Genomic DNA, 13,362 nt, shown 5'->3' with positions numbered 1-13,362 from the left:
GCTGATGCCGTTCGCGGGGTTATTTTCGCGACTTTTCATGATTCAGATATTGCGCAATACGTAAAGGTATGACTTAGAAGACAACAAAATACACAAAACGGAAGAAAATCCGTTCTTTATCTCTGAAATTCGTTGAGTCATATCTACGAACCCCGCAGTGCCGCACCGGTGCCGCAAGTGCAATGATAGTCCACCTTAAGCTATCTTATAGCTGCCTCCCCTGTATGTATCCATCGCCCTTGGTTTATCTGATAGCTACCCCACAACCACCCCCTCCCCCGGGCCCGTATACACCAGGGTTTATCTGATAGCTGCCCGGGGGGGGGGCGTATACACCAGGGTTTATCTGATAGCTACCCCACAACCACCCCCACCCCCGGGCCCGTATACACCAGGGTTTATCTGATAGCTGCCCGGGGGGGGGGGGGCGTATACACCAGGGTTTATCTGATAGCTACCCCACAACCACCCCCACCCCCGGGCCCGTATACACCAGGGTTTATCTGATAGCTACCCCACAACCACCTACACCCCCCACCCCCGGGCCCGTATACACCAGGGTTTACCTGATAGCTGCCCCACAACCACCCCCACCCCCCACCCCCGGGCCCGTATACACCAGGGTTTACCTGATAGCTGCCCCACAACCACCCCCACCCCCCACCCCCGGGCCCGTATACACCAGGGTTTACCTGATAGCTGCCCCACAACCACCCCCACCCCCCACCCCCGGGCCCGTATACACCAGGGTTTACCTGATAGCTGCCCCACAACCACCCCCACCCCCCACCCCCGGGGGCCGTATACACCAGGGTTTATCTGATAGCTACCCCACACCCACCTACACCCCCCACCCCCGGGGCCCGTATACACCAGGGTTTACCTGATAGCTGCCCCCCGGCGGGCCCGTGTACACCAGAGTGTATCTGATAGCTGCCCACCCGGCCCGTATACAGCAGGGTTTATCTGATAGCTGCCCACCCGGCCCGTAGACACATGTGATGTTCAAATAAACGCGTGTCTGCCGGCGGAATGTCTCCAGCTCGCAGCATCTGACTTCTCTCTCTCACACGTCCTCTCCTCAACGTGACGTCACCACACCCGGATGTTCGCACGTCTTGCAAGACGTCACCTGAAGGAATGCGTATTTACGCTTACTTAAGAACTCTCTCCCCTCCCCTCTGTCGACTTATAAGTCCGGCCGGTAAGAGTTCGACCAATGGCGCGACAGTTTTTTAAAAGTTTTCCGAGTTGAGCACACTTGGATCACGTCGGGTGCAAAGACGACATTGGCAGAAAGGGAGGAGTCTTAAAAGCGCATTTGGCAGGCGACTTTTCTAAGACTCACTGGAGACGCCGTCGAGCACTTACACAGCTAAGCCGTCTTAAACACATCGCCGTAATTCTTCCTTAAAGAAAGATGAACCAAGGACCGACGTATGGATTGAGCGCGAAAGTGGCGCAAAAGGTACCTACTGTAATTACCTTTGTCTAGAACGTTATGTTTTCGGGAGTGTGTGTCTGTCTGTCTGTCTGTATGTATGTATGTGATCACGATAACTCCAGAATGCATTAGTGGATTGTCTTGGTATTTCATATCTCGGTAGGTTTTAATAAGACCTAGAAATTATGAGATTTTGAGCCCCCTAAACGCTCGTTAAAGTACTGTAGCGGAGCGTCCCCTTTTGATATCTCATGTTCTGGACATGCAATGGTCGTGATTTTTGAGCGGTGGATAATTCTCGGGACGGAGAATAAGTGGTGTAAGTTTTGACCCCTTAGCGGCTTGGAACTGCAGGAACCGGTATAGTGTGACTTTGAAAGAAAATAAGAATGGGTGACGGATCGGGATGGTTTTTGGTACGTAGACAGTTTTAGTGATGCGTTTTATTCCTTTGATGTAGGTCCTTACGAAGGTGTCTCATGTGTTGGGGGGCGTTTACTTTTGTTCTCCTTGACTTATGATCCAAATCTGTCGAGTCTACCTTGATATTTATATCAGTGTCAGTTTTCATCAACAACATCTAGATAGCTGCAAGACGATATGCCCCTACTCGTGTTAAGGCCCCAATTCTACTAGAAGGCTTCCCAGCTTGGTTTTGTGTGTTTGGATATCATGCAGATTGTTAAGTATTAGAATATCATGTTTGAAGATCATATTTGTGTGTTTGGATATCATTTCAATATAAAGTATGATTTAAAGACAACAAAACACACATCTCGTTTCTATCTATACAATTCATTAAGCTGTCAAAGTCAAATATAACTAGGTCGCAGCGAGTTCGCTACCTCGGCGGTATAGGTGTGTGATTAGTTCCTTAGTTCTGATATTCAATCTACGGTCACACACAAAAAAAAACTTTTTTCGTTGGATACAGAATTTTCGACTGCTAACAATTGATAAGTGTTTGGCTTAATAGAAAATCGGGTTTCTTAACGGTAGGGTTTAGAAAAAATGCAAGACGATCTAAACTTGTGTTGACTGATTGCCTACTTCTATAGTTTATAGTTTACAGTCACAAAAACGCAACAGAACTCCTTTTTCGGTGTACACAATGCTGTGGGCTGATAACTACCGCTTAGTGTTATGCTTAACAGAAAAGTGTTTAAACTTTTTTCTTAGCGGTAGGGGTTAGAAATATGCAAGATGATCCTAACTTGTACTCAATGATTGCCTAGTTCTACTTTTAAGTATACAGTCACAAAAATCACAAAAGAACTCCTTTTTCGGTGTAAACAGCTCTTCGGGTTGATAACAATCGCTTACAGAAAAATGGTTTTCTTAGCGGTAGGGGTTAGAAAAATGCAAGACGATCCTAACTTGTGCTCAATGATTGCCTAGTTCTACTTTTTAGTATACAGTCACAAAAATCGAAATAGAACTCCTTTTTCGGTGTATACAGAGCTTCCGACTGATACTGATAACAATCGCTTAGTGTTAGGCTTACCAGAAAAGTGGTTTTCTAAACATTAGAAAAATGCAAGACGATCTAAACTTGTGTTGAATGATAGCCTAGTTTTGCAAATTTAGTAACGTTATGTAGTCACAAAAACGCAATAGAATTCCTTTTTCGGTGTAAACAGAGCTTCCGACTGATACTGATAACAATACTCTAGTGTATGGCTTACCAGAAAAGTGGTTTTCTTCTCGGTAAGGATTAGAAAGGTGAGGTCCCCAGGGAGTAAAACCCGGCACCGAGCTTAGGTGGCGGAAATTCTGGCTCAGGCTGCGGAATGTCTGATGACGCACATGGGTGTCGCGACGCCAGCCAATCAGAGCCGTCCCTCACAATTCTACCCGAAGGTGTATACATGACGTCTGTCTCAAGTTAAACCGCGGAGGGCTGGCTGGACTGTAGTGGCGGCGTTTGTGATGTAATTGTACCGGTGTAGAGCTGAAGATCCATGCTAAGGGAGGGGCTGCCGTGTGGTGGGACCTGACGCTGTTACAGGTGTATCTTAAGATGTCCTTCCGGGCCAGGCCGTCAGGTTTGAACGCCTGTATTGCTAGAAAGGTAAGAAACAGTTGATAGAGCACGTTCTACTTAGGGACTGCAGTATCCAGTTTGATGTACTGGGACCAAGGCCAAGGTTTTTGCGTGCTTGAACGCGCGGTAACCTGTTTGTGATTACTTCACGCTGTCAGCTGATCTCTGAATAACTGTCGCGAGAAGTGATGGAAACGTCGGGCCAGTGGCAGGGTGGGGAGTGAGACCGCACAACTGGTCAGGGCCGATACTTCTCTGTAGCTGTATCTGTATATGTATCTTTATCTGTACAACCGGTATTTCCGCGTTTCGGCGTAACTCACCAGCTTTGCAGGCACGCGGCGTAGCAGCAGCTGGTTATATTACACCTGCCACAACCAATCTTTGTACATCTATCTGCAAATGCTGTTTGAAGATATCTAATTAGGATGTGGCTACTGTACTGGGTAGCAACGAATTCCACTCTAGATCTATTGGATCTGACAGTACGAATACTTGAACATGACAGTACGAATACTTGAACACATTAGTCCTTAGCTGAAAACTCTTGTACTTGTACTTCTTGTTCTTGTCTTAGCTAGTTTGAGATACTACATAGTCTGGATATTTTTCGTATATCTTCTACTGACATTCCCTGCATGTCTGTTATCATTTTGGTGACACTAGCATCCCTGTCATAGTTGTTCACACAGAGTCCGGCACTTTATTTACCCGAACCTGTCTAAACGCCTTGGATATTTGGACAGAAGCCAGTCTGTTACTGTAATATTTGGTAACAAACTTTTGATTGTTGTGGGACTCTGGCATGTAACAGAAGACATAAAAGTTGACAAAACATTTCTTCAACAAGCAAAACAATCTTGAGTTTTGGATACGTTGCTCTTAATGTAATGCTGGTACGGTACCATTGCCCCACTGTTCCTAAAAGTTCTCTTCGAAGAAAACTCTTTTATAGGAAAAAAGGGAATGTATTCTGTTGATGATTTGATCTTTCTCACGTGTACTACGGCCGAATCATCAGCTACTTCGGGAATTTGTAAACGTTTTGCTTAGAAGAATAGATTTCCTTCCGCTTGAAGGCGATTTTCTCTATAAACCAACCCACTGTACTTTACATTCTGGTTGTAGATAAAAACTGTCTCACAACTCATTGAGATTCCGGGTCTGCATAACATTTTGTAAGGCAGCCTACTTTGATTTCCTTTAAATGGTTGGGAAATTCGTCTTATTCACGTAATACATACCGAGGTGACCAAATTTTACGCAGTTGCCTTCCTTTGATTTAGCGTAATACGTAGGCTGGTCTTCTGAATTTAGCGTAAAGCGTTGTCGTGACACCCCCCCCCCCCCCCATGTAGACACATAGAGAACTAGACCCCCTCCCCCAACAGAAACAGTACTGAGGCAATGATTTATTGTGAGATCTGGTATCCAGGCTACCGCTTTACAATTTTTACCTTCACCAAGGTTAGATTTAGGGTAGAGTTTGTATTATGGTGGCTAGTGTGTTTATAGAATACCAGCATAACTCGAGAAATGCTGGATGGACTGTAACGCTATAATTTGATATTTGGTATGTGGCAAGATTGCCTTTTTATGGGTAATTAACTACCTTTTCATCAGCGAATCAATCACTAAGAGGATTGATGTGAAAGATACATGTAATTCCCAGCCCTGTTTAGGGATAAGTCGTCACAAATCCACATAAGTACGAGATAAGCCGAGCCGCCGGATAACTAAATATTTACACGCGGAAGGGGTCCGGGGGAGTAGTGACCACAGATAACACGGTCAGATGTTGTAAACATGCATCAGTCATTTGAACCAGGACTGATATCTAAATACTACAGATTCTACGATACTTACCAGAAGTAGATTTGACTATATCTTTAGATTCAACAGCCCTCATAATGCTAAGATAGTTAAACACATGTAATATTGCTTTGAGATTAGAAAAGGTAGTGACACCCATGTTTAACCCCACCTGATTGTATGGAGGTTTTCATATTATCATATATTGTTTAGTTAGTCGAGTTTTAAGATTTATTCTGTATCCACTTTTTTTGCAATTTAAATTTTACCATACAAAAGTCAATGTACTTTCTGTAGTGTCAATAAATCTTGTATCTTCATTATGGCTCTGAACAGAAGGCAGGGGAGTTAACAAGGTTCTCATTATGTGATTAGGCCATGTTAATTTGATTATATGGATGACATCCACGCGTGCATTGATATCAATTTTCGGCCGTTTCCCCCCAAAAAAGTTTTCAAAAACGAGAAATGTTCGCGCTGGTTTTATGTTTGCATTTTTAATGACCACCTCTTTATCTCAAACTTAGAACCACCGTGAATATTCCATCTTTTACAGTAAAACCCTACATGTCAGTTTCAACACCGAACCAAGGAGGTTAAAAACCTGAGTAGTGAATACCATCCTACGTATTGACCGCTGGCTCAATCCTTTCGCTGCTAAAGTGTACTCTCACTGCACTTGCGTTACGCTTGCGTCACTGCGGGTTTTGAAAGATGCTCAACCAATTTCAGAGATAAAGAACGATTTTTCTTACTTTTTGTGTAATTTGTCGTCTTCTTAGTCATACTTTTACGTATTACGCAATATCTAAATTATAAAAAAATCGGAGAAAATACTAGCAACAAAACAGTGACGCAGTGAACGAACCCCGGGGTGACGCAAGCTTGACTCAAGTGCAATGAGAGTGCACCTTAACAACGGAGTCTGAATACTACGGAGGACGGTACTCAGGTTTTAAACCACCGAGACATTAAATTCCGGCGAACATTTTTCCTTTTACGGTAACGTTATCGCACCGGACAGGAGCCATGATTCCGACATTCCGCAGTGAAGTCAAACCTAACACTGCGCCTACCAAGGAATGTAAACGCTCTAAAGCCAAGAGCCTTTCCATTTTCAGCAACTATTCAATCTTTCGGCTCAAAAACAACGGATATATTGTTCACAGGAAGTTGATAACACGCAAATAGAAATAGAAAAATACGTATATCCGTAGAAAGTTATAGAAAGATGTAATTGGAGCGTCGCAGCGAATCAATCAATCAATCAATCAACAAATAAATAAATAAGGAATCAATCAATTAAGAATTAATCAATCAATAAATCGTCCACAGGCACCAGCTGCAGGTGCATGGTTTAATCTCCAAGCAGATGGATGGTGGCATAAGATAGTATCAAAGCTGGCCTGAGGAAGTCCACCGAAGCTAGTTACTCATTTACACCAGAGTCGGGTGAGCAAATCGGTGAGCAATGTGCCCTTCCCGAGGAGCCAACTACTCTGACCACGAGGCCACTGTGCTACGGTTTTCTGACTATACTCTCTCTCTCTCTCTCTCTCTCTCTCTCTCTCTCTCTCTCTCTCTCTCTCTCTCTCTCTCACACACACACACTTTCTTTCCCTTCTCCCCCCCTCTCTCTCTGTCTGTCTCTCTCTCGTCTCTCTCTCTCTTTCTTTTTTTCTCTCTCTCTCTTTCTTTCTCTCTCTCTCTCTCTCTCTCTCTCTCTCTCTTTCTTTCTCTTTCTCTCTGTCTCTCTCAGATTGCGTGCCACAGGATTTCTGACTATCCTCTCTCCTTCTCCCTCCCTCTCTCTCTCTCTCTCTCTCTCTCTCTCTCTCTCTCTCTTTCTTTCTCTCTCTCTCTTTCTTTCTCTTTCTCTCTGTCTCTCTCTCAGATTGCGTGCCACAGGATTTCTGACTATCGTCTCTCTCCCTCACATGTATTTTTCTCCCCCTCTCCCCCAGATCGCGGGTAAGCGGGACCCGCAGAAGGAGGCTGAGGCGCAGGCCTGGATCGTGGAGCTGATTGGAGAGAAGTTCCCGGAGGGCGTGGCTTACGAGGACGCGCTGAAGGACGGGGTCATCCTCTGCAAGTATGTTCAGATTCGGATATAACGTTAAATGAATACATGTAACGTTACATAATGTCAACCAAAGGGGTGAAGTTCATATATCTTTGAGAAGGGGTACTTTTATTCAAGGTAACAGCGGAGAGAAGTTTCCGGAGGGCGTGGCTTACGAGGACGCCCTGAAGGACGGAGTCATCCTCTGCAAGTGGGTTCAGATTTGGACATAACAATAGAAGAATACTGTATAGAATGTAAACTATAGGATATGAAGTGTAGGTTTGTTTGAGAGGACTGTGGTGTGGTGAAGCTGCAGGATGTTTGGCACAGAGCCAGAGGTTCTAGTTTCCAACCCTGTCATGTGACGCGCTGAAGGACAGAGTCATCCTCTGCAAGTACCTTGTAAGGGTAACAGGTTGTTTCGCAACAATGCCAGTTCGCAACCGTCAGTTCGCAACAAGGCAAGTCTTTTCGCAACAAGGTACAAGTCGTTTCGCAACATTTTAACGTTATTAATCTTGATAGCCTAATAGTATTAGGAATCGTATTGCTAACATAATTGTATTCCTTCCACGTAAAAATCTTACCGGGTGCGAAAGACAACCCCGGCGGCAGAGGACCATGGGACCGCATGGACCTGACAGCCCGATGATTTTCATACGCCGGGCGGTACAGTTTCATACGCGGCATGCACAGGTAGGAGTATAATCATGTTAGGAATACGATTTCTAATACTATTAGGCTATCAAGATAAATAACATTGAAATGTTGTGAAACGACTTGAACCTTGTTGCGAAAAGACTTGCCTTGTTGCGAACTGACGGTTGCGAACTGACATTGTTGCGAAACAACCTGTAACCCCTTGTAAGTAGTAAGACCTGGTTCAGATTTGGTTATAGCGCTACTTCACCTTATTCCGCGGTTGGCCTATATCCGTTGTTTATAAAACAGGCCTGGTATTTATGGACATTGAGTAAATGAACAGTGTTTCTAGTTTGCAATTTTTTCAAAATATAGCAGTTTGAAACCCTAAAAACCCTGCTTTTAAAAACAACGAATGGATATAGGTCGCCCCGCGGATAAATTAAGGTGAACTAGCGTTAACAATGAAATAATGTACGTACACAATGTTACACATAGGGTGTGAAGTTTATGTTTTTTTCCTGTGTGTATTTTTGGCCCGGCCGGACCCCGGGTTGAATTTAAGCTGGGATGAACCCGGCATTCGCCAAGAAATAGACGTCGTGATCTACCCGTGGGGAACACCGAGGGGTACCCTAGTCTCAAAGCAGACCCTACGGTGCCTTGCTTGGAGAAGTATCCGGCAAGTCCACCGGGACAAATTTGTAGCTTCAGAGCTCTGCCGGGGCTACAACCCTGAGCCTAAGACATGGATTTCCATCAGAATACGTTAATGTTTACATGTAACTGAGTCTTTGTGTTACCCCAGACTGATCAACGTGCTGGTCCCGGGTTCGGTGAAGAGGATCAACGCACAGAAGATGCCCTTCAAACAGGTTAGCGTCAGCTCCCTACTGAATAACAAATGACCCGTATCTGTATCATAGTCGGTATAACCGTCTTTCGGCGTGACAAACCATCTTAAGGTGCACTCTCACTCCACGCTTGCGTCACTCCGGGGTTCGAAAGATACTCAACGAATTTCAGAGATATAGAACGAATTTTCTTACGTTTTGTGTATTTTGCTGTCTTCTAAGTAATACTTTTACGTATTGCGCAATATCTAAATTATAACAAACCGGAGAAAATAACAAAACAGTGGCGCAGTGACGCAAGCTGGAAACAAGTGCGGTGAGAGGGCACCTCTCATCTATCATTTCATTGACTCTAGATAACTATCAATCCCCTAGAAAATCCTACGACGGCATAGGACAGCAACCATGGGCCTTGTAGTTGTCAGTTTGATATTGTTTTTTTATTATTTTTTTTTACTATACAACCTGCAGCCAGACACATATCAGTCACTAATGGAGACCTGTATAACCAAACCAAAGCCAAACGTAAACATATAGATACAAAAGAAATTTCCATGGTACCTCCGTAAAATGGGGGTATTGTTTTCGGTTTGCTTGTCTTGATATGCATGGACGTGTGTTCCTACTGGCCTGTATCCAAGGTTTGCCCCAGTGGTAGAAATTGGCGTAATTTGAGACTTGCGGGATTGGAAATTTGGTTTGGCTCAGGCCCAAAGTCCTGCCGGAAAACCCAGAAAATGCATTGACAGAAATATCAAGAAATTTGCAATAAAGAATAAAACAAGAAATCAATAGCAGGTTATTCATAAAATATTTCACAGAGAAATAAGATTTTTGATTTATTGCTTTAGATGGAGAACATCGGTAACTTCCTGACGGCGGTGCAGGGCTATGGCGTCCCTGCCTCCGACCTGTTCCAGACCGTGGATCTGTACGAGAGGCGGAACATCCCAGCGGTTACGCAATGTTTCTTTGCAATGGGCCGAGTGGTAAGTTGTTAGAGTAGCAACTTTCGCTCAACACTACTTACGTAGATACGTCAAGGATTTCAAGAAATAACGTTTAACATATCTTAAAACATGAGTGTTGTTTATAAAATCTATGCATTTGTTTTGTTCATTTTTTGGCAAGGCATACTTGAAATTTAAATGCTCAATACTTCGAAGACACACAAAAATGAGCTAGAAGCGAAAAAATAATTTGCTTGGTCATGCATCATGAAAACTAACGTGACAATACTACTTTTAATTTGTGGACACATTGTTACTACTTAAAACAAAACAATTACTTACTTTGAATAACTTCATTTGCTGTTTCCTGACAGACTCGAAATAAGCTTTTCAAGAAATAACTTAAAACATCAGTGCTGTTTACAAAATCTATGCATTTGTGACGTACTAAGTATGGTTTCCAACTTACATGCATTAACCCCGCTTGCATGAACCCTAACCCCTCCAGGCCCAGACCAAACCCGGGTACGACGGGCCCATCATCGGCCCGCGGCAGGCGGCGCGGAACGAGCGGGAGTTCTCGGAGGAGCAGCTGCGGCAGGGCGAGGCGGTCATCAGCCTGCAGTACGGCAGTAACAAGGGCGCGACGCAAGCCGGGCAGAACTTCGGGCTCACGCGACACATGTAAACTAACCGGGAATGGCACACAGGCTAACTAAGGGCGCGGTCACATAGGTCGTGCGATCGTCGTACGATTTTGATGCCATAGGATTTTCAAGCAGGCCGTGACAGAACCAACCACCGACATGGATCCAAATCAGCATTTTGTGTACCAAGATAGTTGAACTTTGCAGGAGACCTACATTTTTGTCCTCCAAGTTAGCGATCGTACGACGTTCGCACGACCTATGTGACCATGCCCTAAGGCTAACTCGGTCTATTCTCCAAGCAGAAGTTAGCCTCTAGCTTGTTTTAGATGTCTTTTATGCGTTTATGTTGTCCTCCCTTTTTTATGAAGTTTCTTTTTGTCTGTGCTAGGCTGGCAGACAAAAAGAAAGCACAGATAAAAAGAAAACCTGACAAATAGTAAAAAAAAGGCAACAACGCCTAAAATGACGTCCAGAGTAAGTCGGAGCCTAACGTCTGCTTGGAGAGTGCGAACTCACGTGGAAGACAAAGGGAACTAACTCTACTTGCTGCCTGACTCGTATAGGAAAAGTTATCAAGTTGTTCATTAATTTTTTTTTGATAGTAACGTTATATTTGCAAGTAAAATATGATTGGCCATTCCAGTACTTATTGAAACTAGGTTATTATTATGACGTTTACTAGGCAACATGTTTTATTTTAGAACACTGTTAACTTGTGAACATGATGTTTAAATAAAAGATGCATTTGTTGGTAAAAATCCTAAACATCTTCTACATTGATTTTTTGGATAACTTTTTCTAATGCTAATTTGATAACACGCTCATTGTACAGCAATCTTTGCTACTGAATGACTTGTTCGAAGCATTTGTCCTCATAACAGTCGTTTTACAATGTGGAATATGTTAAATGTTCTTCATGGATGCTTTTGAACAAACTCATGTCTGTTTTTAGAATTCTAAAAAGTAACGCTATGCCTTAGCTTCCATGTATTACCATTATGCTTTATCACACTTGCTTTCATTTTGCAATGCATATGACTGTCATGAGATAACAAAGAGTGGATTAGTTAACTGAGATTAAAAGTTGTTCATCACTAGACTCTAATAAATCAATCAATCTTACCCGTGTACTGACTGTGTAATTCTTTTTATGATGTCTTGCTCCTGGATTAAAGTACGCACTCATTCTACTTGGGACAAGTAGAAGATACTAGTAATGCAGGGCTGAAACATAACATGACAGAACTCAAATAAATCTATTATGCCCCATTCTCCATAGATCTGTCTCTTTTCTCAGGTAATTCTTACCAGGTAAGCTTACATCAAAATTTTCAGTCCAGATGTAGTTGCATCTGCTGAGATACTATAGAGGCCAGTTAATTGCACAACGGATTACCACACACTTCTGTTTAATAATTGCACGGAATCTTAAAATCCCGAACCAGTGCGGTCCAGCTGGATAACTTCGCGTTATTCATTTGCACTACCCGGATAATTGCACGAAATACGCTGTGCTTTTGGTCTGCAATTAAACGTCTTCTACTCTAGTACTATACTACTGCACTGTTATATTGTCTTTGAATGTATCTCGGAATGTAGGCCTAGGCGCAAACCAAGCCAGACTACCACGGTCCTATGAACCGAATACTGTCCGGTGGGAGGAGAGGGAAGGGCTAGGCACCATGCCCTCACAGTGTATAGCAACCTACAGCCCCTACCGTGTGTAAAGGCTATGGGGCTAGCTACCTTTACCTATTTTCTGAATGTAGGCACAGACCAAGCCATACTGCTACTACGGCCCCATGTTTGGGCCAAAGCCTTCTGACAGTGGAAGGGGAGGGATAGGCTCCACCTCCAGCTCCCCAAACTTTGCGTTAGACACAGTGGAGAACCGTAAAGACTATGGGGCTACATGTAGTTACATTTACCTATTGTTTGAATGTACATAGGCACAAACCAAGCCCGACTACTACGGCCCCATGTTCGGCCCGAAGCCGTCGGAGGAGAACATCCGCCTGTTCACGGAGGAGCAGATGATGGAGGGGCGGAAGGCAGTCAGCCTGCAGATGGGGTCAAACAAGTTCGCAAACCAGTCCGGCCTCAACTTCGGCGTCAGGCGTCAGGTCACATAAGAAAGACAAAGTCGCAATGTCGGGGCTTTAGTAGTAGCACAAAATGTACTCTCCTAGTAGACGTTCGCAAGCCAGTCCGGCCTCAACTTCGGCGTCAGGCGCCAGGTCACATAAGAAAGACAAAGTCGCAATGTCGGGGCTTTAGTAGTAGCACAAAATGTACTCTCCTAGTAGACGTTCGCAAGCCAGTCCGGCCTCAACTTCGGCGTCAGGCGTCAAGTTACATAAGGGAGATCCAGTGGCAATACTAGCCTGGGCTTTAGTACAAAATATAGAAGTAGTATTGTAGTCTCCAAGAAGAAGTTTGCAGTTAGCAGGTGGGCATCAACAAGTTCGCAAACCTGTCCGGGCTCAACTTTGGCGTCAGGCGCCAAGTTACATAACAAAGACAAAGAAGTGGCAATACTAAGGCTTTAGTGCAAAATGTAGTAGTACTCTCCAAGTAGAAGTTCGCCAACCAGAACCGGCCTAAACTTCGGAGTCAGGCATCAGAACTCAAGAGTAACTGAGCACGGGAAATTCTGGAAGAGGTGACATTGGCTATGGAAACAATAAATGTCAAAACCACATTTCTCCTATGATTTGGGATGTTACTGAATATGAACAGATGACGTCAAATGCACCGCAAGCAGAGGTTTGGCTCCCGGGCTGGTTTTTGACATCGATTCAGCCATTTTTGTCTTTTTTTTTTTTACTAACAGAAAACCTGGCAAAATCATGGGTGGTGGATAATCCGCCGGCGGCTAGTTTCAAGTCTTGATAATTTTGT

General features: G+C 44.0%; 1 protein-coding gene across 6 annotated transcripts; it reads left to right on the top strand.

Moving 5' to 3' along the window:
- Nucleotides 1–1,178: 1,178 nt before the first annotated feature.
- Nucleotides 1,179–13,162, top strand: LOC118423395 (myophilin-like). 6 transcript variants are annotated; one of them, XM_035831527.1, is made up of 6 exons: nucleotides 1,179–1,468; nucleotides 7,265–7,392; nucleotides 8,816–8,882; nucleotides 9,713–9,850; nucleotides 12,411–12,577; nucleotides 12,806–13,162. In XM_035831527.1, the coding sequence occupies exons 1-6, from the start codon at nucleotides 1,421–1,423 to the stop codon at nucleotides 12,819–12,821; spliced, it is 564 nt and encodes a 187-aa protein (XP_035687420.1). In that variant the 5' UTR covers nucleotides 1,179–1,420; the 3' UTR covers nucleotides 12,822–13,162. The 6 variants fall into 6 exon arrangements, with proteins under 6 accessions (XP_035687420.1, XP_035687419.1, XP_035687422.1 ...); XM_035831525.1 differs by lacking the exon at nucleotides 1,179–1,468 and adding an exon at nucleotides 3,312–3,515; XM_035831526.1 differs by lacking the exon at nucleotides 12,806–13,162 and having other exon boundaries at nucleotides 12,411–12,666.
- The last annotated feature ends 200 nt before the right edge of the window (nucleotides 13,163–13,362 follow it).

This window comes from Branchiostoma floridae, chromosome 9 (assembly GCF_000003815.2).
Source record: "Branchiostoma floridae strain S238N-H82 chromosome 9, Bfl_VNyyK, whole genome shotgun sequence".
Classification (NCBI taxonomy): domain Eukaryota; kingdom Metazoa; phylum Chordata; class Leptocardii; order Amphioxiformes; family Branchiostomatidae; genus Branchiostoma; species Branchiostoma floridae.
This window is presented reverse-complemented; position numbering and strand designations above follow the sequence as displayed.

What these genes read in the sequence shown, in the direction of transcription:
- LOC118423395 (XM_035831525.1), top strand. Translation starts at nt 3,465, where the DNA reads ATGTCCTTCCGGGCCAGGCCGTCAGGTTTGAACGCCTGTATTGCTAGA. An exon ending in AGAAGATGCCCTTCAAACAG is followed by an intron (nt 8,883 to 9,712) that starts GTTAGCGTCAGC and finishes TTATTGCTTTAG; the next exon opens with ATGGAGAACATCGGTAACTT. An exon ending in TCTTTGCAATGGGCCGAGTG is followed by an intron (nt 9,851 to 12,410) that starts GTAAGTTGTTAG and finishes GAATGTACATAG; the next exon opens with GCACAAACCAAGCCCGACTA.